The 24,445-nt window shown below is 42.6% G+C and overlaps 1 protein-coding gene across 1 annotated transcript in view; it reads left to right on the plus strand.

The window, feature by feature from the left end:
• PREX2 (phosphatidylinositol-3,4,5-trisphosphate dependent Rac exchange factor 2) overlaps positions 1–24,445 on the plus strand; it is a 369,719-nt gene that overhangs the window by 54,016 nt on the left and 291,258 nt on the right. Inside the window, exon 2 of the mRNA XM_089654281.1 lies at positions 17,711–17,782. Within this exon, the coding sequence (XP_089510407.1) occupies positions 17,711–17,782 (72 nt within the window). The remainder of the gene's footprint in view (positions 1–17,710; positions 17,783–24,445) is intronic.

Genomic DNA, 24,445 nt, shown 5'->3' on the forward strand with positions numbered 1-24,445 from the left:
ACTGTGCAAGTGCAAAGGAGGAGGTTAAGTGGAGGAGACGGGCTGTGTCCGGGTTGTCGAGGTTGACAGGGATGATGAAATCCCCAAGGATGATAGTGGGTAGCTCAGAGGAGAGGAAGAAGGGTAGCCAGGAGGAGAAGTCTTCCAGGAAGCGGGGTATAGATCCAGGAGGCCGGTATATCACAGCAATCTTCAGGGGGGTTGGGGAGAATAGTCGGACGCAGTGGGCCTCGAAGGAGGAGAAGGATAGGGAGGGGGGGTTTGGGAGGACTCGGAAGGTGCTCAGCGGTGACAGGAGCAGGCCAACCCCACCACCTTTACGACCGTTGGGCCTGGGTGAGTGGGTCCAGGTGAGACCGCCGTAGGAGAGTGCAGCAGGGGAGGTAGAGTCAGTGGGCTGGATCCAGGTTTCCGTAATCGCCAGGAGGTCGAGGGAGCGGGAAACAAAGAGGTCGTGGATGGCGGTAAGCTTGTTGCACACCGATCGGGCGTTCAGGAGTGCACATGAAAACGGGGGGGAGATTTTAGGGAGCAGGGGGACAGATACTAAGTTGCGGGGGTTGCGGCAGGACGTGGAGGCGGGAGGGTTTTGTGCGGGTGAGGGAGGTGGTGGAGGGCCAGGATTCGGGGAGATGTCTCCCGCGGTTATGAGGAGGAGAAGGGTGAGAAAGGTGGCATGGGAGCGGGATGTGCAGGAGCATGAGAAACTACTAGTGGAGGTGTTCGGGTCAGTGGGAGAGTGGAGTAATAGGAGGAGGTGGTAGGTGCCATAGAGGGGTGAGGGAAGCAGTGAGGGCACAATATACAGATGTTTGGGAGGAGCAGAGGGATATAGTGAATGGATTTTGGGAACAGAGGAGAGGAAAATGAGAAGGAGGAGTGGAAGAGGCATTTTGGGGAGGTGATGAAAGCAATAGTAGGGAGATGATAGCAATGAGGGGTAGATGTACAAGTTTTGGGGTGGAGCAGAGGGGTAAAGAAATGAGATTTGGGAACAGAGGATAGTAATATGAAGAGGAGAAGAGGGGCGTATTATATAAAAGGTACACGGAGCGGGACTCAGGTATGTAAAAGATATTTCCCAGGGTGTTTCCTTGCAGTCTGTCCAGCATGCAGTAGAGTTTCTTGCTGTTGTTGTGTCTTCCTGCTGCTTAAGTTCAACTGCTGTGTTTAACTGCTCTGCACTCATTCAAAGCCGCACTCTGTGTTTAACTGCTCTGCACTCATTCAAAGCCGCACTCTGTGTTTAACTGCTCTGCACTCATTCAAAGCCGCACTCTGTGTTTAACTGCTCTGCACTCATTCAAAGCCGCACTCTGTGTTTAACTGCTCTGCACTCATTCAAAGCCGCACTCCATCATAAGCAGCACCCCCATCAGAGACTGTGCCCCCCATCAGAGATCTCCCCCATGAGCTGAACTAAATTTATAGGGAGATGCTCAAATGAGCATTCAACTCCGCCCCAATTAGAAGCTGATAAGGCTCACATGAATAGGGGGGGATGTTTCTTAGGAACCAGGCCACAGTCATAAACCTGAGTGCGCCTAGAGGTGAGGACAAGTCAACAGATACACAGATATAATTACAACATTTGTTGAGAATTTAACAGGAGTCAATGCGTTTGTCTGGTTTAGAGTGGAGGTAGCAGATAAATGCAGTTACCCAGAGAAGAACAGCAGGAGTCAATGCGTTTGTCTGGTTAAGAGTGGAGGTAGCAGATAAATGCAGTTACCCAGAGAAGAACAGCAGGAGTCAATGCATTATCACCCAGTCACATAGTTTCTGTTGGAATCTACAAGTATCCATTTCAATACATACTATGCAGGCATGGTCTTCTGTTGTCACCAACAGAACACCCTTCACAACAATTGCTATGAAGCCACTGCTGAAGTGCAGGTGTACTGAAAGAGGCTGCAGGAGATCAGCAGCACTCAGATGCCACAAAGGATGAAAGAAAAAAGGTGAAAACGTTTTTTAATTTGAAAATTGTAGTTGTTTATGACACACAGTGCTTTAGTTCTCATTCAGTCTGGGTATAGACCCACTTGAATATTTCTCTTTCATAGACATATAAAATAATAGTAGCTGAAAGAAACATAAAGTGTGGTTAGAATATGCACTCTTGTAATGTACAGTACTTTTAGAACAATTCGTTAACATCTGTCTAGGTATTGGTTTATTGTGCTGTTGTGTGTGGGTGACAGGTGTGCTTTGAACCAATCTTTTTTAAGTGCTTCACATTTCCTTTTGAGTTACTTTTGTTCGAACTTGTTAGAAATCACACATTTTAATTCACAATACTTTGGTGACAAACTGGAGGGACCATTTAGTTTAATTTACTATTGGCAGCTTGGTTTATAATACAGCACGGCAACCTCTAAGACTAATAATGTGATTTCTAAGCAAGAGAACCGTTTATACTCCTTATAAGTATAGTACAATCTGTTTTAACTAGCTGCAGGCAGACTGTAATGGCTACGGCAGCTTGCTAAGTATTAACCTGCTTGTGAACAAAGGACTTTAAAACCCTCTGGGCTATAAAAAGTGATTCTGTTTGATCCATTACCCAGTCTCTCTCATTAAACATTCATAGATTTTATTATTATTGTTTAAAAAATAATCATGTTTAAAACTTCAAACTAATTTATCTGTTTTAAACACAGGACAGTTGTCTGTGAATTGTCTATTATAAAAATATTCTAGGACATATTAGCTTGCCTAATAATTAACTGACACCTACTCATCTCAAAGTAATAACGTGCTTTTATGTACTGCAATCTAAGGGCTGCATATTACACTGCTACCTTGGGCTAGGGGATTTTTTGTATAATGAACACTTCTTAAAAGTGCAGGATTAACAAAAAAATCACCTAGGTGGATGCAGCATCGATCCTCTACCAGCTCTACATTGATGAAAGATTGCTGATTGCTTAGTTCTCTGTCTTCAGTGAGCAAAGAGCGGTGACTGTCACTCACCCACTCTCTGCTCTGCCCCTCCAGCGTTCACTGTAATGCTGGGCTGTGGAGGGAGTGGAAGTGGCTTGCTCAGCCTCTCAACTGCAGGCTGAGAGGCTGATCCAGCTGCCGATCAGGCATCTCGGTGGATCCCAACATTATTGTCAGAATCCCTGCAGAGCCTGGACTGGCTCTGTGATATCAGCTGACAGCTGGCATTAACCCACTATTGGCTGAAGCTGGGTCACAGAAGTGCAAAATTAAGTCACTTCTGTGCTCCATAGGAAAAGTACAGTCAAATGTGCATGCTGCACCCAAACAGAGCTTTCTTTTGGTGGTATTTGATCGCCTGTGCGGTTTTTATTTTTTGTGCTATAAACAAACAAAGATAGACAATTTTGAGAAAAAAAAACAATATTTTTGACTCTTTGCTATTAAACATGTCCAGTAAAAAAATTTAAAAAATAAAATTTCATCAAAAATTTAGGACAAAATGTATTCTGCTACATCTTTGCTAAAAAAAAATCGCACTAGGTGTAAATTACTTACAGCATCTACAAATGGCGGTATATATAGTGTAATTTTTTTTTTATACTAGTAATGGCAGTGGTCAGTGACTTTTAGCGGGACTGCAACTGGCATTCTGACACTGGGAGGGAACTGACTAACTGTCACTGACATCCCCAGTGACACTAATACAGTGATCAGTGCTAATAAAAAGCACTGACACTGTACTAATGACGCTGGGCAGGAAGGGGTTAACATGTGGGGTGATCAAAAGGTTAACTGTGTGCTGTTTTACTGTATGTGTCTTTCACTGTGTCAGCACATTGCTTTGTATTGCTCTGCTATGCAGAGCAATACAAAGCAGTCTGCAGAAGCTGACAGGGGAGAGATCTGTATTGTTTACAAACAGGTCTCCCCCCCCCGTCAGTGATGCTCGGCGATTGCCGGGTGCCGGCGGGGAATCACCGGCTGGGACTTGGTGATCAACAGCTGAGGCCGCCAACGGCGCGCCCCCTACCTGGAGATGCAAAATTACATATATATATATATATATGTGTGTGTGTGTGTGTGTGTGTGTGTGTGATTTTGTGCAGCCCTGCAGCAGTATTTCTGCTATAGGGCAGCGGGAAAGCGGTTAATATTATTATTATACAGGATTTATATAGCACCAACAGTTTTCTCCGTGCTTTACAATATAAATCTTCAGTTCCAACCTGGTGATTTGGCAGCTGACATTTATCAGAAGTTTTGATGTTTTGCAGAGTATTTCTGGACTGGTGTGATCATCTACAAGTTGCCTTAGGCCTGGTTCACATTAATGCGAATGCAACTTGAGTGGCACAGAATCGCATGACATTGGAAATAACATTGTTTTCAATGCTATCCAGTCACATCGATGCAACTCAGCGCGAAGCATTTTTTGGAAATGGTTCCTGTACTACTTTGGTGCAATTCCAGTGCAATTTTGGCCTTATAGAATATACAAACCTTATCAAAGTTGCATCCAAGTAGCACTACATATTCGCGCTGAAAATCAGATCAGAATTGTATCGCAGACGTGTGAACCAAAGTAAAATCAGGCCTGTATCATTGCAATAACAAATTCCACAAATGTTCTGTGCCTGGGTAGCATTTCTGTACCATGTAGTTTGTTAGTACCAGTACCTATTGTTCTTGAAGGCTTCATAAATATTGGTTGTGTAGACCTTGGTGGGTTACTGTGCTATGTATCCAAGAACTGCTTTTGGGATACTAGTGCAGTCTGGCACTAGATTTAAAGGATATTGATTATCCCTTCCTAACCTAACTCACCCTGCCCCTCCACAGGTATATATCTCCAGCCATGGCTTCCATTGTTTGTGCACATCCTGGTCATTACAGCCCCACACATTTCTTTGGGGTTGTCCCCCCATTTTCCTTTGTCTCCTGCCTTGGTGCACAGGCCCACAGGAGTCTATGGGGCATTATACCACCTGTGTATATTCTGTACCTACACTTCATGCAGCTATTAAATTTTACAAGGCACAAATACAGTATACATGACATGTCCATATTTAGTTTTATAGACTTGAATGATCTATTTAGATAGTTCGATTTTACAGTGTGTAAAATGTGCCATATTATTCGCTTTCTGTACACTGCCAAGTGTTGTAAAATCTATCCCATGGTGCAATTTACTGGCTCCGGTCTATGGATAAACAGATTTAGTGGCTACAATTCTAAGGAATTGATAACAAAAATTGCAAAACCAGCTTCCAGGTGAAGATTGGATTACAAACCTATAATTTCCTTGATGCTTTTTCCAAATGGTTATAACACACCTGTACTATGTAAAAATGATTCAAATATAACTAAAGGCAAATTTTTTTTAATAACGTGGTGGGGAGATTTGGTGAGGAACCACTGTCAGAATTATATTTCTGTCTGTCTCTGTTAGATTAATTCTCTTTATTTGTCCTGATCACCAAAATCATGTGGAATTAAATGAGCTTTCTGCCCATACCCCTGTGCTTTAATGCAGTATACATAGGATTAGTGAGGTTTGTGCCGTTAATATAATTTTCCATTGGAGATATATATTTAGAATTGCCTCCTGGTCCTCTGTTACTGGCAGCACAATGTGAAAAAGGTATTTTGGTAACTGAGAAGGTGCAACATTGCTGAAAGTGACCTACTCAATTGAGACACGTATTGATTTTTCATTTCAGCTTAACATTTATTGACTCAGTCACAGCATGATACTCAATGGGGAAGCTCTTGGCTTATTGCTTTATGTATGGGATTTGCAGAATTCCCTGACTGACAAAATCATGTACTGGTGAAGCTGAGGTCTTGGAAAAAGTTCAAGTTTAAAAGTCTTTTCTTGTTGAACTTTTGCAATTGTATTTAAAGTATAACAATGCATATTTATTTGAATAGCTGGCTATAGGCCGAGTTTCTTGCAAATATTTTTTTAATGAAAAGAATTGAGCTTGGTGTATGAAAAGGACAGTGAGCTCTGTATTTCAGATGAGGCTGTACTGATGATGTGACCTTCTCCACACAAGAGAAGACTTTGCAGCAAAGTTAAGCAATTGTACTTGCACATTTTTTTTTCCAGCAATGTATGTTGAAACTTCCCCATTGGAAGGAAGAACAGTAAGCACCTCTTCATTAAAGCCACTGTTGTGTATCATCCATGTGCAAGGCCGTCGATAAGGGGGTAACACCAGTCCCCCTGTATGGGGCCCAAGCCAGCAGGGGGGCCCAGGCAGCTGGGGGAATTGGATGTAGGCAGGGAGGGGGATTGGCATGGAGGTGGTGGGGGGTGATTACTGGAACCGATCTCCTGTATGGCCTTCTCTACAGCAGATGGGAGCTGTCTTTTTCTCCTCTCCCTCTCGTTGGCTGTCAACTGCTGCAGAAAGAGCCATACAGGGGATCGTTTCTAGTAATTGCCCCCCCCACGCACCCATCACCCTCCCTGTGCGCCGTATGTTTCCCCTGCTGCCCAGGCCCCCCTGTGTGCCCTCACCCCCGCAGTGTTTCCGGCCTCCCTCCTCATATTTACCAGCCCCTTTTTTTCCTGAATGAGCACAATGAGTAATTGGTACCGATCACTCACTGTGTTCATTCATAACTGAAGCAAAATAAACTTTGTTTCCTTTGGGGGCCCTGTCAGGTTGGTTATATGGGGCCCTGTGGTTTCTAATAGCAGCTCTGCCCATGCAGCATGCCAATTATAATGCCTTTTTTATGCTAAAAGTGGTATAAAATCTAAAAGTAAACATTATTATATTGCAGCCATGTCATGGCTGCATCATTTTCTTTTTTAGGCTTTCTTTCTTTTACTTTCACCTGGTGATCTAGCCAGTAAGAACTCATTCACACAGACATACTACAGTGTACACCCATGTGAGGGCCTTGTTTTCCCAAACAGCTACTGCATCCCAATTGATATGAATGGAATATGGAGCACCTGTGCTTCCCCTTGTGTGCAAACATTACCCTTGCACGGGTGTACACTACAGTATGCCTTTGTGAATGTGGCCTTAGTCTGTTAATTGTCAACAGAAAATGCTGTCCTGTGGTTACATCAGTTAGAGAGTTCAGACAAACCCTTTACCACTGGCAGGGGTGCTTACTTTACAATAATTAGCTTTTATTCATTCATGTAAAACCTTTATCACAAAAGGAATAAAGCTGCTGCTGTAGCTGCTTAAAAGTGTTGGTTGGAGTTCGGGTTCAATTTGTTAGTGTATCTAAATCTGCTAGTGCATCTAACACTACCTTTCCACCAGACGGAAAATGCTACTCTGCAAAGGTGCCTCTGTTGTACCTACATCAAGAGTATAGGCACTCTAATTCAAGAGATAAAAACCACATCTGATTGGTAAGCTGCAATATATTCCATTTTTTGTTTTGGGTTTAATTGTGATTTATTATAAGCCACCACTTCTCATGTTTAAGTGTATTTAACACCAAGAACAAATTGTTATATATTGCACTGTACCAGTCCTTAGATGTTGCAGCTGCTCTAGTTTTCTCTTTTTATGTTTTTTTTCTTTATTTTTACAATGCTCTCTCTCTCTCTTTGAATCTATAGAGGAGCAGCATTGACACCCTAGGCTTACCACTATTGTTTAGGGCTGCAAGCTATCATATTGACACCTACCTGTTCTGGCTGCACCCATAGACCAAACCTCATGTCATTATTAGTGGACTTGCACCTATATACTGTAAGTAGGCACATAAAGTGGAAGCCAGCTAGAGAAGAAGTGCTAGAAAAAAGTGCTGCACAAGAGGACTTCAAGGAGTAAAAATGTTATGTTAATAATTTAAAAAAGGTTACTATTACGTAAGTATAAAACAAAAACCTCTTGCCTAGGGTTCTTTGGCAGCCTTTCTCAACCAGGGTTTCTTCAGAGGTTTCTTTGGGTTGCTTGAGCAAGGAGCAGTTTGTGCTTCTCCAATATGTAACCAGTGATACCAGTGATGTTTTATTTAGTTGTCTGTGATGGAATTTTCTTCCCATTGACCATCAATCTTAGAAGGCCCTTCTCCACTGACCACCTATACATATACAGTTTGTAAGAAGGTCCTCTACTTACCACCAATGAAAGGAAACATTTCACAAATTTCCAATCAAAGTTAAGTTGGGTAGGTGCAGCATGCAGAACTTGTAAACCGTACAATAACCCAGCAGGAGGACTCACCTGACCAGGAACTTACAGTCAGTGCAGCAGAGGGTCAGCAGTAGTAGGCCCTAACTGAAGACAGCACTTGTCAAGGGGGATGGAATGTGGCCTGAGCAGTCCAACCCAAAAGGGAGCTTACTGAAGTGAAGACATAGGCCCTGAGCTTTCCCTACTCACCTGGAGCCTGTCCCTACAGTTATTGCTGTTCGTGACAGACGGGTATACTTTTCCTACACTAGCCACTTCACAAATACACACCAAAACCTAGGGGCAGGGACTTAAAAAAGACTCTGTGCATAGCTCCCAAATGTCCCTGATTTTGAGGGACTGTGCCTGATTTTTAACAAAGTCCCTCTGTCCCTCTTTCCTCCTCATTTTGCTCTGATCTATATAATTGTATATAAAATGCACTCTTTCTCTTTCAAATATTGTTTCTCAGTGCTAAACCTTTCATCTAAATTTCAAATTGCTCTATTTGTAAGTTTCAAAAGCCAGTATGAAGGATAAGTAGTAGTAAAAAAAAGCACTTGTGGGTTTCAAGAATTTTTTTGTTACATAGTTAGTCTGGCTGAAAAAGACATAAGTCCATCCAGTTCAACCATTAAAAAAAAAAGTTCTAATCCTATACCAACAGTTGATCCAGAGGAAGGCAAAAAAACCCAGCAAAGCATGGTACAATTTGCTCCGGCAAGAGGCAATCGGATATTCCCTGGATCAACTTTACCTATAAATGTTAGTATCCAGTTATATTCTGTGTATCCAAGAAATAATCTAGGCCCTTTTTGAAGCAATCCACTGAGCTGGCCAGAACCAACTCTTGAAGGAGTCTATTCCACATTTTCACAGCTCTCACTGTGAAGAATCCTTCCCATGTTTGGAGATTACATTTCTTTTCCTCCAGACATAAAGAGCACCCCCTTGTCCTCTGTGATGACCTCAGGGTGAATAGCTCTACACTGAGATCACTATATGAACCACTGATGTATTTATACATGCTGATCATATCCCCCCTTAATCTCCTCTTCTCAAGAGAGAATAAATTCAGTTGTTGTGTAATTCTCCTTTAATGGGGCGCGGCAGGGTGTTCTCTGCCTACATACTTTTGCTAATAGGTGTCCCTCATTCCCATTTCAAAAAGTTGGGAGGTATGTCTGTGCAACTCAAGGTGTCCGCCAGGTTCACCTGGATGCAGCATAGCCAAACGGAACATTGTTCCATGGAGCTGATGGAACCACCGAGAAACTAAATTTTCCTAGGCTTCCCCTATATCTGCAGTACCGCTCCAGACAAGCACCACCTACAGAGGAGAAAATAAACTGCACCTGCCTACAAACATAAGAGGGTATGCTACTGTGCACAAGTGTAAGGAGGCACTTTTTTCACTGACCATCAAAGTAAGGAGGTATTTCTTCACTGACCACCAAGTGATAGAATACTAAAATTTTCACTGTGTGCATTTATCTCCTGGCAATCATTATTATTTGTTTCATTTCATTATTATTTCTGAAAATGATCTTGTTGCATAGAGCAGTCCTGGGTGTCAGATATGCTGAGTGCATTACACTACTTCATTTTTTATTTAATGCTACATCTACAACTTACTTTTATACAAATTTACACTGTGAGATGTTAGGTAATTATTAGCAGGTATACTCTGAGATATAGAATTTAAGGGTTCCTCCATGTTACAAAGGTTGAGAAAGTCTGCTCTATTGTGTCTGTTTTATGTTTTTAGTAAAAGTATTATGCTAACAGGAAGTATTGCAGGATCATAATGAAAATATGGAAATCCTTTCTCAAGTTTGCTCTAAGGCTACTTTCACACTGAGGAGTTTTTCAAGCGTTTCTGCGTTATGAAAAGCACCTGAAAAGCTCTAGAAAACTGCTTCCCTATGTATGTGAATGTATATCTATGTATGTTTTCATACATAGATATATATTCACGGTGTAATATCTCCTGATTGCGGCATCATGTTTGGGGAGTTAAAAAAATGCCCCAAAAACGCCTCTTCCCATTGAAATCAATGGAAAACGCCTTAAAAACGCCTCTGAGAAGCATTTTTGGTGCAGTTTTAAGTCACTTGTCCTTTAAAAACCATGGCAAAAAAGCGGTAAAGACACCTATGCGTTTTTCAGGCGTTTTCTGTGGCGGATCAGTGTGAAAGTAGCCTAAGAACTGATTCACACTAGCTTTCAGTGCACTGCAGTGTAACTTACTGATCATGCTAATTTACCAATAGCTGTCCATATCAGGGCCGAACTGACCATTTGGGAACTCGGGCACAGGGTCAGTAGGGGGCCCCATGAGATGCCCCTGGTACCTTTTTCATAGGCTTTTTTGGGTGTGGTTTGAGTGTGGGCGAGTACACAGGGGCCCCATGATCCCCTATTGCCCGGGGGCCCCATGAGTTGTCAGTCCGCTCCTGGCCCTTATAATAATTTTTATGTTTGGATTCCCAAACTGACCCCTGAAAATTACTCTGGAATAAGCAGGCTGAGAAACACTGATTTAACCACTTGCCTAGTGGGCACTTTTACCCCCTTCGTGCCCAGGCCAATTTTCAGCTTTCAGTGCTATCGCACTTTGAATGACAATTGCGCAGTCAACACTGTACCCATATGAAATTTTTATCATTTTTTTGAGACAGATAGAGCTTTCTTTTGGTGGTATTTACTCACCATTGGGTTTTTTTTGTGCGCTATAAACAAAAAAAGAGCAAACATTTTGAAAAAAAAATGTTTTTCTTTGTTTGTCTTATAACATTTAGTAAACAGGTAATTTTTCTCCTTCAATGATGTGCGTTGATGAGGTTGCACTGATGGGCATTTATAGGCGGCACTGATGGGCACTGATAGGCGGCACTGGTGAGATGGCACTGATAGGCGGCACTGATAGGCGGCACTGATAGGCGGCACTGATAGGCGGCACTGATAGGCGGCACTGATAGGCGGCACTGATAGGCGGCACTGATAGGCGGCACTGATAGGCAGCACTGATAGGCAGCACTGATAGGCAGCACTGATAGGCAGCACTGATAGGCAGCACTGATAGGCAGCACTGATAGGCAGCACTGATAGGCAGCACTGATAGGCAGCACTGATAGGCAGCACTGATAGGCGGCACTGATAGGCGGCACTGATAGGCGGCACTGATGGGCAGCACTGATGGGTGGCACTGCTGGGCACTGACTGGTGGCACTGCTGGGCACTGATAGGTGGCACTGCTGGGCAGCACTGATGGGTGGCACTGCTGTGCACAGGTGGGTGGCCCTTGTGGGTGGCACTGCTGGGCACAGGTGGGTGGCCCTTGTGGGCGGCACTGCTGGGCACAGGTGGGTGGCACTGATGGGTGGCACTGATGGGTTGCACTGCTGGGCACTGATCATCAGGGCACTGATCAGTGTCCTGCTGATCGGTGCCGATCCATCCTCTAACAATTGCCGGTTATCGGCAGTACTTTCCTCATGCTGTGACAGTGTGTAGAAAGTGCAGCCGATAACCAGCAACTGCATTTACCGGTGATCTGCTGTTTCATTGGACACGGCTGATCACATGGTAAAAGGCCGCTGTGATTGGCCTTTTACCACATCATGTGATCAGCTGTGTCCATAGGACACAGCAATCATGGAGATTGCTGGGTGCATGCCCCCGGTGGTGCACGGGAGGGTGCGTTCTGGGAGGATGTCATATGACATCCTCCCAGAACTGGCCAGCCGCGGTGAAGCCATCATTTGGCTATATGTGGTCGGCAAGTGGTTAAAGGACATCTGTACCTTTATTTCAATGTTAGGTTAATAACCTCTTCTACTCCCACTGCGAAACTACACTAACCTTCTCACTCCCCTAAGGTCTTTCCTGCAACCATGGGTGACAGCGTTGACAGGGGAATCACTCCCGCTGAGCTATTGTGTTATCCAGGCAGGGAAAAGCATCCCCACCAGGAGAACACAGTGATTATTGCTAGTGGCTATGACTGCCGCTAGCAATAATCACATGTAAAATCCAACAGGCTGGCTGAACTTGAGTTGATCGATTGATCAACTGGAGTACATTCAGCCTGCTCATACACGGTTCGAATCTTGGCCAGTTCAGGGGGAACCGCCTATGGCCAGCTCTACTTAACTTAGTGCCAGGTCTGCAGCCTCTATAGTGTTTTTGAACAGAATAGTGTCAGCCCTGCCCAGTTGTCTTTTGCCAAACTACTAAATCCCATCCCCTATCCTATTCTTCAGGATATAGAGACTGTTTATTTTATTATCCCAAGATAACTAGGAGGGCTAATCAATTCTTCAAGGTAACACAAAAAATATTCACAAGACAAACAGATGTAACAAAACACTTTCATTGGTATTTTTAAAAGATAGCAAATAGGGATCCCTGCACACAATGCTGGCAAAAAATGCAAGTGTGGTTCGTATACACCTATTTGGGAATACAAATGTTTCTAGCTCCCAGAATGCCAAGTAACCAGATAATATAATCTACTATTCAAGGGGGTGGTGTGATTTACAAGTGTATTCATGTGAAAAATACTGACCAGTAATGCAGATTTTGTATTTTTTTTAACTGAGCGAAATGCGGCACAAGTTTACTCCTGATATTTATGTGCCTGTGTGTACAGGCCCATTGAAATAAAAGGCTGCATTGAAATCAATAAAAAATATATACCTGAATGCCTAATAATTTTTGGCACCCCTGTGCAAAAACCCTAAGTGAAGTTCATTGTGTAGTGCTACCCCCTAAGGAGCCGCTGAGTCTTTGGGTCCCCCTATAGCTGCACAGCCAGGTAACACGCATTTTCCAACTTCTATTCAGAGTCAGTAACCAGTCCATGGGCTTGTTTTTTTTTTTTGGTTTATTTGGGATAAACAACTTGGATAGGGTCTAGGAGTATATGGGATGCCCCACTTGACTTGAAACAGAAACTCTGAGGACAAACTTCCTATTTTCTGTACAAAAATGATGGATCCTGGACTCTACTCCTTGAGAGGCTTCTCTCTCTTAATGAATAAGTTACAAAGTCTCTTTGAGGAGCTCTTGGTCCCCTCTAAGTGAATCTCTTCAGACCCCAGCTAGAAACTACCCACCCACTTGGCCACCCAGGGCAAGGGATTTCAGAACAGTCCATAGCACTGTCCCAGGGAGAACTTGCTGGGTATTGCACCTGGCAGCCCTCTCCCTTGTGGGCCCTGGGGGTGTAGAGGTACTCACTCAGTCCCTTGTATTTTGCATAAGACTGCCTGTTAAGGCCTTTTAGCTGTGCTAGTCTTCCATACTGAACAGGGTACCCTCTGGATAGGACTTGTGGTGCAGCTGTCTAAACTTTTTCTCCTTTCTTCCTTCCTCCTAAGCTCCAGTCTGGAGGCAGAGCCTCCCTTCCCGAGGGTCTCCTCCCAGGCCTCATGATCCTAAACACTCCATCTTCCACCCAATCACCAGACTCCCCTGCTGGCTAGGCTCTGTCATATTTATGGGCCTATCTGCCGAACTGCCAAGTTTCCTGCCTGGTCAGATATGCAGATCTTGGTCTCCACCCACTGGCTTCTAGAATCTTCTGGAAGATTCCAGAATCGGGGGGTGGTACCAGAGACCTGACCTGTAGAGCCCTCTAGCCTGTCCTAAAGTAACCCAATCAGATCTAACCCAAACAGATCTGCAGATCTGCAAATCCCCCCAGACGACGTGCGTGTGCACGAAACGCGTAGGAGGAGCCAGGAACGCCGTGACGTCACGCCGCCGGAGCATCGTGGAGCTCCGGCGGCCATCTTTAACATTGGATGGTCAGTCCATGATTTCTCTTGCATTTTACTGATTTATAAATCGATCTTTATCCTCGTTTTATTCTAATAAAATACCAATTTACTACACTATGGAGATGTCTCTGCTTTGACTCCCTTGGGGAGTATCAATTCACAGCCACCCGTTTTACTGCTGGTGAAGGAGTGTTCTTACCATTTGAGGAGGAATCCACAGGCTAATATCCGAGGGATCATCCTGATGTCCTAACAATAACACCCAGTAGTACTGGAGGGAGACCATTGGATTCCAGACCCTACCTTGACCAGCTGATGACCTCAAGGGATCAGTATATATATATACAAACGCTCATTTAACTGTGCGTTCTGGTGAGTGTGCATTTCTTCTGCACTATATCGCACAGCATCTTGTCACCTGGAGGATAGGAATAGATGAGAGCACCTGAAGTCACCTTGATATCGCCATATGAACTGCTTATTTATATTCATTTATTCATTTATTCATATACCTATAGTACCTCTTGTCCAGCGCTGCATCATTTGATTTATATTATTGTTTTATTGGGTTTATGGTTACCTGGTGTACAGCTGCTACATTACAGGTGCGCTCGTATATATTATTTCCAAGATCTGCTTACTTTACTACTGTAAGTCAAACTAAATTTAACTCTCTTGCACTCCTAGAGGATTCTACAATTTTTAGAGTCCTTGTACACAGTACTGATGTATCTTCCTGGCAGAAAGTTTCTGCGTAAAAAATAAACAAAGAGTATGGTCCGTATAGTGTGTGTGTTTAGCTTCCAGAATGCCAAAAATTCAAATAATGTAATCTACTATCCAAGAGGGGTGTGTGATTTATATGCATTATAATGCATATGCATAATGAATACATATGAATACATACTGACCAGCAATTTTTTTTTTTTTTGCAAAAAAAAAAGTTTACTGATATATGCACCCATCAAAAGCAACTGGCTGCATTCAGATCAGTAAAAAAAACAAAACACCCAAACACCTAATAACACAGTGTTTTTGGTGCCTGTGAGCAAGAGCCTTTTGGGTTTACATACATTTTAAGAGCTAATTCACAATGCAGCAGCTGTGGTATGGTGCAGTCTGGCTGGATTATTGCAGTGCTGATTCACCAATCTCAGCGTATTGCACAGTTCACTTTATATTTTAAATAAACTTTATTGAAATGTCACACTGCGACGTTTCATTAGGTTCACTTGGCCATTGTGGGGTGTAAGGCAGTTGATTGCCTTGCACTGCGCTGTGCTGAAAAAAGTACTGCCGTACACCACCATAATGCAGTGGTGTGAACTGGGCACACAGGAGATGACATTTTGCCTTGCTTTGCAGTGGGACTGAGCTGGAATAGCTGCCCAATGCAGTCCTACCACAGCTGGTGTGAATGAACCTTTATAAAAGGATCTGGGCCAGTGTGCCATGAAAAAGAAAACAAAAAGAATGCATGATGTTATGGACAGAACTTGTTTTTGTTGTTTTACAGTGCCAGGTTTATTTGAACTATGAGCGCTATGGTGGCCTTTCCCAAGCACTACATATAGATGCTGTTGCCTGAATCGTATCCTGATTAAAATAAAAATGTTACACTTCCTATAACACATCAATTTATTTAGGTTTGTAACAGGAAATGTTTCCAAATGAAAATCACATGTTGAGTTTTATATCAGCTTCCCTGGGAAATACATGCTTCACTATTTTAATATGTGTAAACTTAATCCAGCAGACTTCCCACACAGTTAATATTTCAGGTAAATCTTAATTTGCTGTAATTCTGAACAGAAGAAACAGAAACAAGTTTGACTTTATAAGCACATATACGAGCTAATGTATCCCTGGTGTGATGTATGCGATACTAGCAGTTGCCGTATAATTCTGTTTCCATACAATCCAGGAGGCCAAACAGAGGGATTTGACAGAGGTTCAAATGTATGAATCTATAAATCCTTTCAGTGAGGGATTCCTCGCCATATGCACTTTGAATGTGTGATATGTGCAGGGGCGGACTGACCATTCAGGCACTGCTCGAGGGCCTGGGGCCAGTAGGGGGCCCCATGAGATTCCCCTGGTACTTTTCATATGCTTTTTTGGGTGTGCTTTGAGTCTGGGCAAGGACACAGGGGCCCCATGATCCCCTATTGCCCGGGGGCCCCATGAGTTGTCAGTCTGCCCCTGGATATGTGTGTTTTCATTGCTTGTTGTTTGACAGTGGCACATAAAAAGAAAACATTTCCTCCAAATTTCCATAATCTCATACATACACTTTCCAAAATCTCTTTAGTGTTAAATCCCGGTCACATTTAAATGGTGTGTTATAGGCTATGTTGCCTCTGCCTTGTTGTTGAAATGTTGAGGACTGATATTTATAGTGAAATGAAGGTACAGGTTCACATAGCTCTGCTGGTTCACATAGTGACATATACTCACCTTTCCTTGGTCCCGCCATATTGCTTTGTTGAGCCACCAGGACTGGGGAAAGAAAGGCCTGTGTGAGCTTGGACAAGTTGGTTTGGAGTTTACATAGGCCTTTCTTTCCCCAGTCCTGGTGGCTCAAAAAAGCTGTATACAGACCGAGGAAAGAAAGGCCTGTGTAAGCTTCGACAAGTTGGTTTGGAGCTTACACAGGCCTTTCTTTCCCTAGTCCTGGTGGCTCAAAAAAGCTGTATACAGACCTAGGAAAGAAAGGCCTGTGTGAGCTTCGAGAAGTTGATTTTGGAGTTTACACAGACCTTTCTTTCCCCAGTCCTGGTGGCTCAAAATAGCAGTGTACAGACTGAGGAAAGAAAGGCCTGTGTAAGCTCCAAACCATCTTGTTGAAGCTCACACAGAGCTTGGAACTCCTTCCAAGGCCCCTACATGATGATAAAGAGCAAGCAATACCTAGAAGTGGTGTGTTTTTCACATTGCTCCTGATGAGGAAATGGAGAGCGTGGAGGAAGGAAGAGCATGTGCTGCTGGGGATGGGGGAGCTAAGCAATCCTTTTTCTTGGACTGCATGGGCAATGGGAAAATTCACCTTAAAGCTGAATTCAAGGTATTTCAATCCTTATATAGTAACATTGCGTGGATCAATTTAGGTATGTATATGCCATACCTGTGGAAACCCTGGATGCTGGAAAACATGTAGTAGGCTTTCTGTGCTGAGCAGCTGCTCTGCTGCATTATGAACACAGAAGAATGCTCTCTTGGCACAGGCACCATTCAGGGAACATTTTGCATTTACTCAATTAATGCAAATAATTCTCTGATTGAACAAGAAAGAGATGCAGGGCTGTGATATCACGATCTCCACTTCAACCAATTAGAGAACACTTTGGTTTACCTTCTTCCTGGTTATAGAGGTATCCAACTTCAACATCTATCTCAATCTGGCTGACCCATGCCTTTTCACAGTAAAGCCAGCCATAAACTGTTGCATGACAGGGGGGCTCTGTCAGCCCCCTCCTGCTCAACATCCTTTAATTAAAAAAACTGAAAGAACAATGGCTGTATCTAATCAGATGCAATCATTGTTCAGCTATTCTGACAGCCGCCTGTCTGAATATAATAGCCAAGCTAGGGAATTATTAGCAAAAAATAAAGTACAGGTAAAGACAAAACCTTTCTTTAAAGGATGTATTTACTGTATATACTTGACTTTTCACCTTTATGATGCAGACATTGCTTTAACTTTCTCATGGTTTTATGTTATTTTGATTGATAGTTATGATATATGTTAAGTCTGATATGTTTCTGATGATTTTAGCAATATTTTATTAACACATCTTCACATTTCTTTTTTTTTCTTAGGCATTTTTTCACCGAATGATGCAAAATGCAGCTGACAAACTCGATAAAAATGTCACAGAGGAAACTGTAAAGGTTAGTCTTGAAATGCTTGATGTTTTTGTTGTATTTTTAGAATAGGGAGCTGTATTTTGTCTTCCTCAAATGACATTATTAGGGAAAAACATGAAAGAGACCTGACCTGGTTTGTTAGACTATAGCCCTCAACCCACCATGAGACTTTGTTTAAGCGTTTGTTCAAATATCACCAAGCAGGGCATGTTTAAACTCAGAATTCATTGATCAGTTTTCTGTAGAGCTAAGGGCCCAGGGATGGAAGAAACTGATTATGATTGTGGTTGTCCTAGGGACTAATTTCTATAACCCTCTTATAAATTTAAGATAATTTTGGTGCTGTTGTTGGTACCGGTAAGCTGGTGAAACTATGCAAGATCTAAATCTAAAGCTGAGCTCCACCCAAAAGGGGATGTACCACTTTAAGTCCTCCTTCCCCCCTCCTCTTCACCTTCATGGCACTTTTTTTGGGGGGGAGGGGGGCAGGTACCTCATTTTGACAGGTACCCGCTCCCACTTCCACTATGACAGCCTAGGAGATCTCAAATGGCCCCTACCCCCCCCAGTCTTCTGGAACATGTGACAGGCCCCAGAAGACTGCAGGTCCATTTGCAATGTGCAGGGCGGCTCGTGCTCACATGTGCAGTGGGCTCCCAGCTGTGAAGCCGCAAGCTGTCACAGCTGGGTGTCCATAGTTGAGATGCTGATGCCAGGGACAGAAGACAGAGTGAAGGAACGGTTTGGGTGAGCACATCGTTGGAACCTGGGACAGGTGAGTGTCTGTTTATTAAAAGTCAGCAGCTACAGATTTTGTAGCTGCTGACTTTTAATAAACACAAAAATGGAGCTCTGCTTTAAACTTTAAGGGGTATTTATTTGACATACGTATTCAATATGAGAGAGGTGTTTGAAGTCCAAATCGAGAGAGCCTAGGGTGGTAACGCTGCTCCTCCATAGATACACTGCAGTGAATAAGTGTTGTCACCCCAGTCGGGAACTGGGTTATTGGCAGAATCATCAGGTGAAAACTAAAGGAAAAAAAAAAAAACGTGAAAAAAAGATATTAATGTTGCCATCACATCCAATAAACTGGTAAACTGCAATTTCTAAATTTTTTTTTTGCGTTTAGATACACTTTAACTGGATCTTGAGATAATGTACCAGCAAAGTGTTCACACTGTAGTACAGACATTCCTTTTCTCTACTACATGTGTATCCATTAAAAGTGTTTTTTTTTTAAACAATGGCTTCTAATGATTTAGTGAGGTGTGTTAGGATAAATGCTGCCCCCACTCCCTATATGCGAATATGCTTAGACATTGGGTGTACAATATGGCTTAAAAATAAAAACTGTCATAGCCTGTTGGAGATAGCCTTTATAGTATGTGCAGTCAACCATAAAGATGAATTATTTAAGATGGTCAATGAAAAGACTTCTTGAAAATTTGCATGTATTAACACCAACGGGAGCAGATGTGTTAAGCCAAGGTAAAAAGCCAGGACAGCCAGACCTAAATAGCTCAAACCTTCACTACAAAAGAACATTGGTTGGACTGTTATAATCAGTGGTGTGAATATTCTAAATAGATGCAAATGAGCAAAAGCCTATAGCACACAGTCCAAAATTCCCTTTCATGCAAATAATTTGCATTGATTAAAAATTATTATTCATTGAGCACCATGGGTGCTTATGGCATTCTGTCCTTTCTTAAACCACCGGTTATCCTATCAAATAATAATTTTTTAGCTACATTTTGTTAATATTTGCAATTCTTAATGCTCACCTTATAGTTTATCAAGGGTTTACTCTATGCAAAATTGATATATAACATATAGGTCTGGTGTGCAGGGTTTGGAGTCTGGTTTTGCAAGGGCTGTTCACCAGCATGAAATCATTGCTCCCTGTATATTTTTCCCATTATTGTCTATTAAACTATTACTAAACCCAGGACCCTGCATTCACTATATCTGATCTTCTACAGTACACAGAACATGGAAGTGCAATTATTGTAATAAATATAAACTGCTAAATACCTTTTCTCATCAGCAGTTAGAGCAGTCTTGTGACTTCTATCAGTGTCCAGTCGAGCCCTGGTTAAAGCTTGTAGGAAGAGTTCTCTTTCTGCTCTAGGAGGATGACCTCTGTTTGGACTGTACTGATTGGCCCTGTGCTGATTACATGCACTCTCCCAAGAAAAAAAAAACCTCTCCAGCAATACACACTAAACTGAGCATATGCACAGTGGCTACGGTTCAGTCTGTCTTATTATCAGAAGATAAGACGTGGACATTTGAACAAGAGGAGGAGCAGAGAAATAAGGGTCAAACTGCATTTTTACTCAATGCAGAGGATTAACCCCTTAGGTTCTACAGTGAGTATAACAAGCATGCTTTACTGCATATACAGACTGATTTTACTGATGTGGGATTAGAGATTTGATAGACAATGCTAAGAGTTTAAGAGTTTGTGTCTAGTGGAATTCCAGGCTTCATTAGCTAATCTTGTAAAATGTTCCCTCCCCCTCCTAACATCCATGTTGACTAACCTGTGTGCGAAGGGTGTATATACTTACCAATTTTCAGGCTGCTCTGGTTTGGTATCCTTATCTCCCCTGTGTCAGCTAACAGCAACTGCAGGGAAGAGGAGAGAGTGCTCGACAGTGGCTGAAATTCCTGGGAGTGGTGATTTCACCCATAGGCTCCTATGGCCCACCGCTGGACGACACAGGGGAGCCACATCATGTGACGGAGGTGACCTGAAAATAAGTAAATATATACATCTTTCCTACTGAGGTTATTCAGCATACGATTTTAGGATGGAGGAGAGAGCATTTTAAAGATTAGTTAGGTATAGCCTGGATATGTTTTGGAAACAAAAGTTAAATACAGGGTGTTCCAATTAGACAGTTCTAGAGTACTATGGGTTTTTTAAAGAGTGAGCATAGCAGAAATTAATTTTCAGACTTAGTTTATCTAATGGAAACATTGGGCAAAGCTTTCCAAACAGTTATCGAGGAATGTGGGGGAAGGAAATAAATTGCTGAGTTCACTTGATCAGTTGTTTTAGTAAATTTCAGTTCACAGTATTGAGCTCTGTAAACAATGGGCCCTTTTCGGCAACACAGAGAAGCCAATGATAGCATGGAAAATGTAGTCCAGGAAAAAATTGCCTAGAGCTCTACTTTTTGGTTTAAAATGAATATAGAAAATATTTATTTCATATGAATATGATACATTGAATTTTGTAAACCCTGGTCATAATAAAGAACAAAATGTATGTACACATCCACTTTACATTCCCTTCAAGACAGAGTAACCCAATTGAGGTCACATTGCTTGTGGATGGTCAGATGTTGACTGTAAGACCACCAGGTTCTTCTGGACTATGCCAAGCACTGTGAACAGGGTCACTCGGTCTGCACATGGGGTACCTTTACCGTGTCATGCTCATCAATGCCCTGGGACAAGGTGGGGACTGCTTTAAGGGAAAAGTACTCTTAAGGTGGTTCCTCCAACTTAGAGATGGCAGTACACTGTGTAAACTAAGTGAATAAACTGGACTCCAGTTAACTCTTTGCCCCCTTGTCAATGCACACCTTGACGGTAACTGTGTATTTAGGAGGGACACGTGAAGTCCACTCCTCTCGTCCAGCATATCTCTGGCACCTTACTCCCAGTGACAGGATGAGGTCCCGCTGTGCGCCTAGCAAGGACCTCATGCATGGACTTTGTCTTTTTACTCTCCCGTACCTGGCGGCCAGGTCAAGGGCCTCCTTGATGCTGATCAGTTTTGGTTGCTATGGGAGATGGACTGCTAGTGGAGGGAGTCCCAGAGGCAACCCCCTCGCTACCGGACTATGTCTTGCCTGACATAGGTACCATGCTTCAGGCTTGCTTCTGCTGCTTACTAGACCTCCGTTAACCTTGGCAGCTACTTGCTTTAATTCTGTGCCATGTTAACTCTTGCAGAGCTGTCTTCATACCCTAGTGTGCTTTAACTGACCCAAGCTGTAGATAATGTGTAGCGTGCCGGTTACTTTCATTACCCCTTTTTGAATAACTTCAGACTAAGCATGACAATATTTCAAGGATTTACTGTAAACTTGGCATACCAGTTATGACAGAGCAAAACTTTCTTTAACTAACTAGACCTGACTGTGGCTGCCCCAGTATATCCGCAAAGGTTGATCCCATACTGGCAAAATCCATAATGGCGACATCCCAGATGAGGGTGTCCTGATGAGTCGGCGTCTTCTTCTCAAGCTCAAGGTTTGACCAGGATTGTCTCTCTCTTCCCCTTTCTCTTTTTGGATCCAGACCCCTGTCCCCTTTTATATTGACACATGACCGGTGGGTCGGACCCAAAAAAGCCAGCAAATTTATAGATTAACCCTTTCCTCTGACTAGGCCAGCCATGCTAGCTAGCTCATAGTAGGCAACCTGCCTACAGACTCACTTGTATTCTCTGACCTAATGGCTTTTCTGACGATGCCAAAATTGCCTGATAACCGGTTTAGGTCTCATCATGTCTGTTAAAACTTTGGTGAGGTCTAGAGAAAGGCAGAGGGCTGCATTATTGCCTTTATCTGCAGAAAACCACCTGCCTCTGCTACATTCTATCCCACATTATACCTACCTGCTAAAATACATTGGAGGCAGCACCTAGACTAATGTTGGACACAGAAGGAGCTCTATAGAAGGAAACCAGGTTCCAAACTATCATCAGTGCAGAATTGCTTGCTGTGGAATCCAGCATATTTTGTCAGGCTTGGCCAATCCGTGACTCATAGATGTGATATATTGCACTCTACTATATTCATTGTTTATGAAATTGAGATGTTAGGAAATCAGCCCCCACAGTTGTTTATCCCAGCCTTTTTCAACCAGGGTGCCCAGGCACCGTGGGGTGCCTTCAGGTTTCTTCAGGAGTGCCTTGGCAAAATGCCTAAAAATTGCCCAAAAATTGTATAAAAGACAGCAGGCGGATCAAGCCCGCCTTTTAGTTACAAAAAGCCAAAAGTTTTTATTGCGCACCATTACAACTTTCTAGCTGCCAGCGACATACCAACCAATGATGTCATCAGTTAATAAGAAGGGCATCAGGCACCTGCACAGCATCCTTGCTTGCCCTTCCTTGTCAGCAATGGGGTCACATTAGCTGGGTGAGAGAGAGAAACTAAGGGAGAAGAGAAACATTGGAATATTAGTCAGTATCAGTGTGCATAAGTGTATTTACTTTGGAAGAATAAATCACCTCTAACCTCTGTGGTCTGTAAAACTGTTCATTTCGTATTTACATTTTGTAATGGGTGCCGCCAGGTTGTGCTGCATTTTAAAGGGTGCCTTGACTGAAAAAAGGTTGAGAAACACTGGCCTATCCCAAAAAAAGTTAGAAGTGTGAAGTTCCCACATAATGTGAAGAAAATGTTTCACTTGGTATTCACCGCTGTGCTCTCTACCCTCATATAATGGATTGTGCACACATTCTTCAATTTAGTTGAGAATAATTTTGAGCTCCTGGAGCATTAATCTTTTTATCTGAGAGTGATGCTGCCTCTACAGAGCTGGGTACCAGCCATAGACACATTACATTTTCCAGCTCTAATCAAAGCTCCCGGGAGAAAAATGGAGATACTGGGGTGATTTCTTAGACACATTCTGATATAAAGAATGTAAATGTATGAAAAAGAATGCTGCACCGCGTGTGTCCACTCTTAACGGGAAACTCATTCAAGAAACCGCAAAGGATTTTAAACTGTATTTTCATTGCCAGAGAAAAAGAAAATACAATCCATTAAAAGCCAAATACAAATCAGTCTAAATGGAGAACAAAGAAATGGATAGAACAGCATATGTTTAGTTCCTGGGAGCTAAGTGCAGACAAGTACATGTGACAACAAATGTAGTGACATTAAAGCCTTATAGATACCAACTGACCCTCATTTCAGGGATGTTTCATGTTTTTAAGATTTGTTTCTTTATTTGCTGTCCCTGGAAACATCATTGACCAAAGTACCATAAAATCCTAATTTTCCTATATGTTATTTTTAGAATAATTGCCATATAATAAAGCTGAACTCCAGGAAGATGTACTAAAACCAATTAATTTAGTTCTGTATTCAATAACAAATCTCTGAATGTATTTTTAATGCAACTAGAGTACGTACTTGCATTTTCTTGATATTAGCCTCTGTAGCATTTAAAGTATAATTACAGCCACCACATAATGAGTCTTAAAATTGCTCCCTCCCACCTATGCTAACTAACCTGTGTAAAAAAAAGATGTATATACTTACCTATTTTCAGCCTGATGTGTGATCCAGCTTCCCTGTGTCAGCCAGCAGTAACTGCAAGGGAGAGGAGGGACTACCAACAATGGCTGCACCATGGAAGCCTATGGGTGAAGTCATTACTCCCAACTTCCAGGTTCTCTCTCCATTCCTCTGCAGCCATCAGAGGTTGATGTAGGAAATCACATGACAAGACTGGAGTGGTTGAAAATAGTACGTTGTGTACACATCTGCTTACAGAGGTTAATTAGCATAGGTGTTAGGAGGGTGTGGGAGCATTTTTAAGATTAGTTAGGCTTTAGCTGGAATTCTACTTTAAGCTGGCCATAGGTAAGTAGATTTTCGAACAAAGGTTTCAACAAACATTTGTATGAAGATTCTCAGTACATTGGAT

The sequence above is a fragment of the Staurois parvus genome, unplaced genomic scaffold (assembly GCF_062004578.1).
Source record: "Staurois parvus isolate SC_StPar_1 unplaced genomic scaffold, SC_StPar_1.0 ptg000748l, whole genome shotgun sequence".
NCBI classification, from domain to species: domain Eukaryota; kingdom Metazoa; phylum Chordata; class Amphibia; order Anura; family Ranidae; genus Staurois; species Staurois parvus.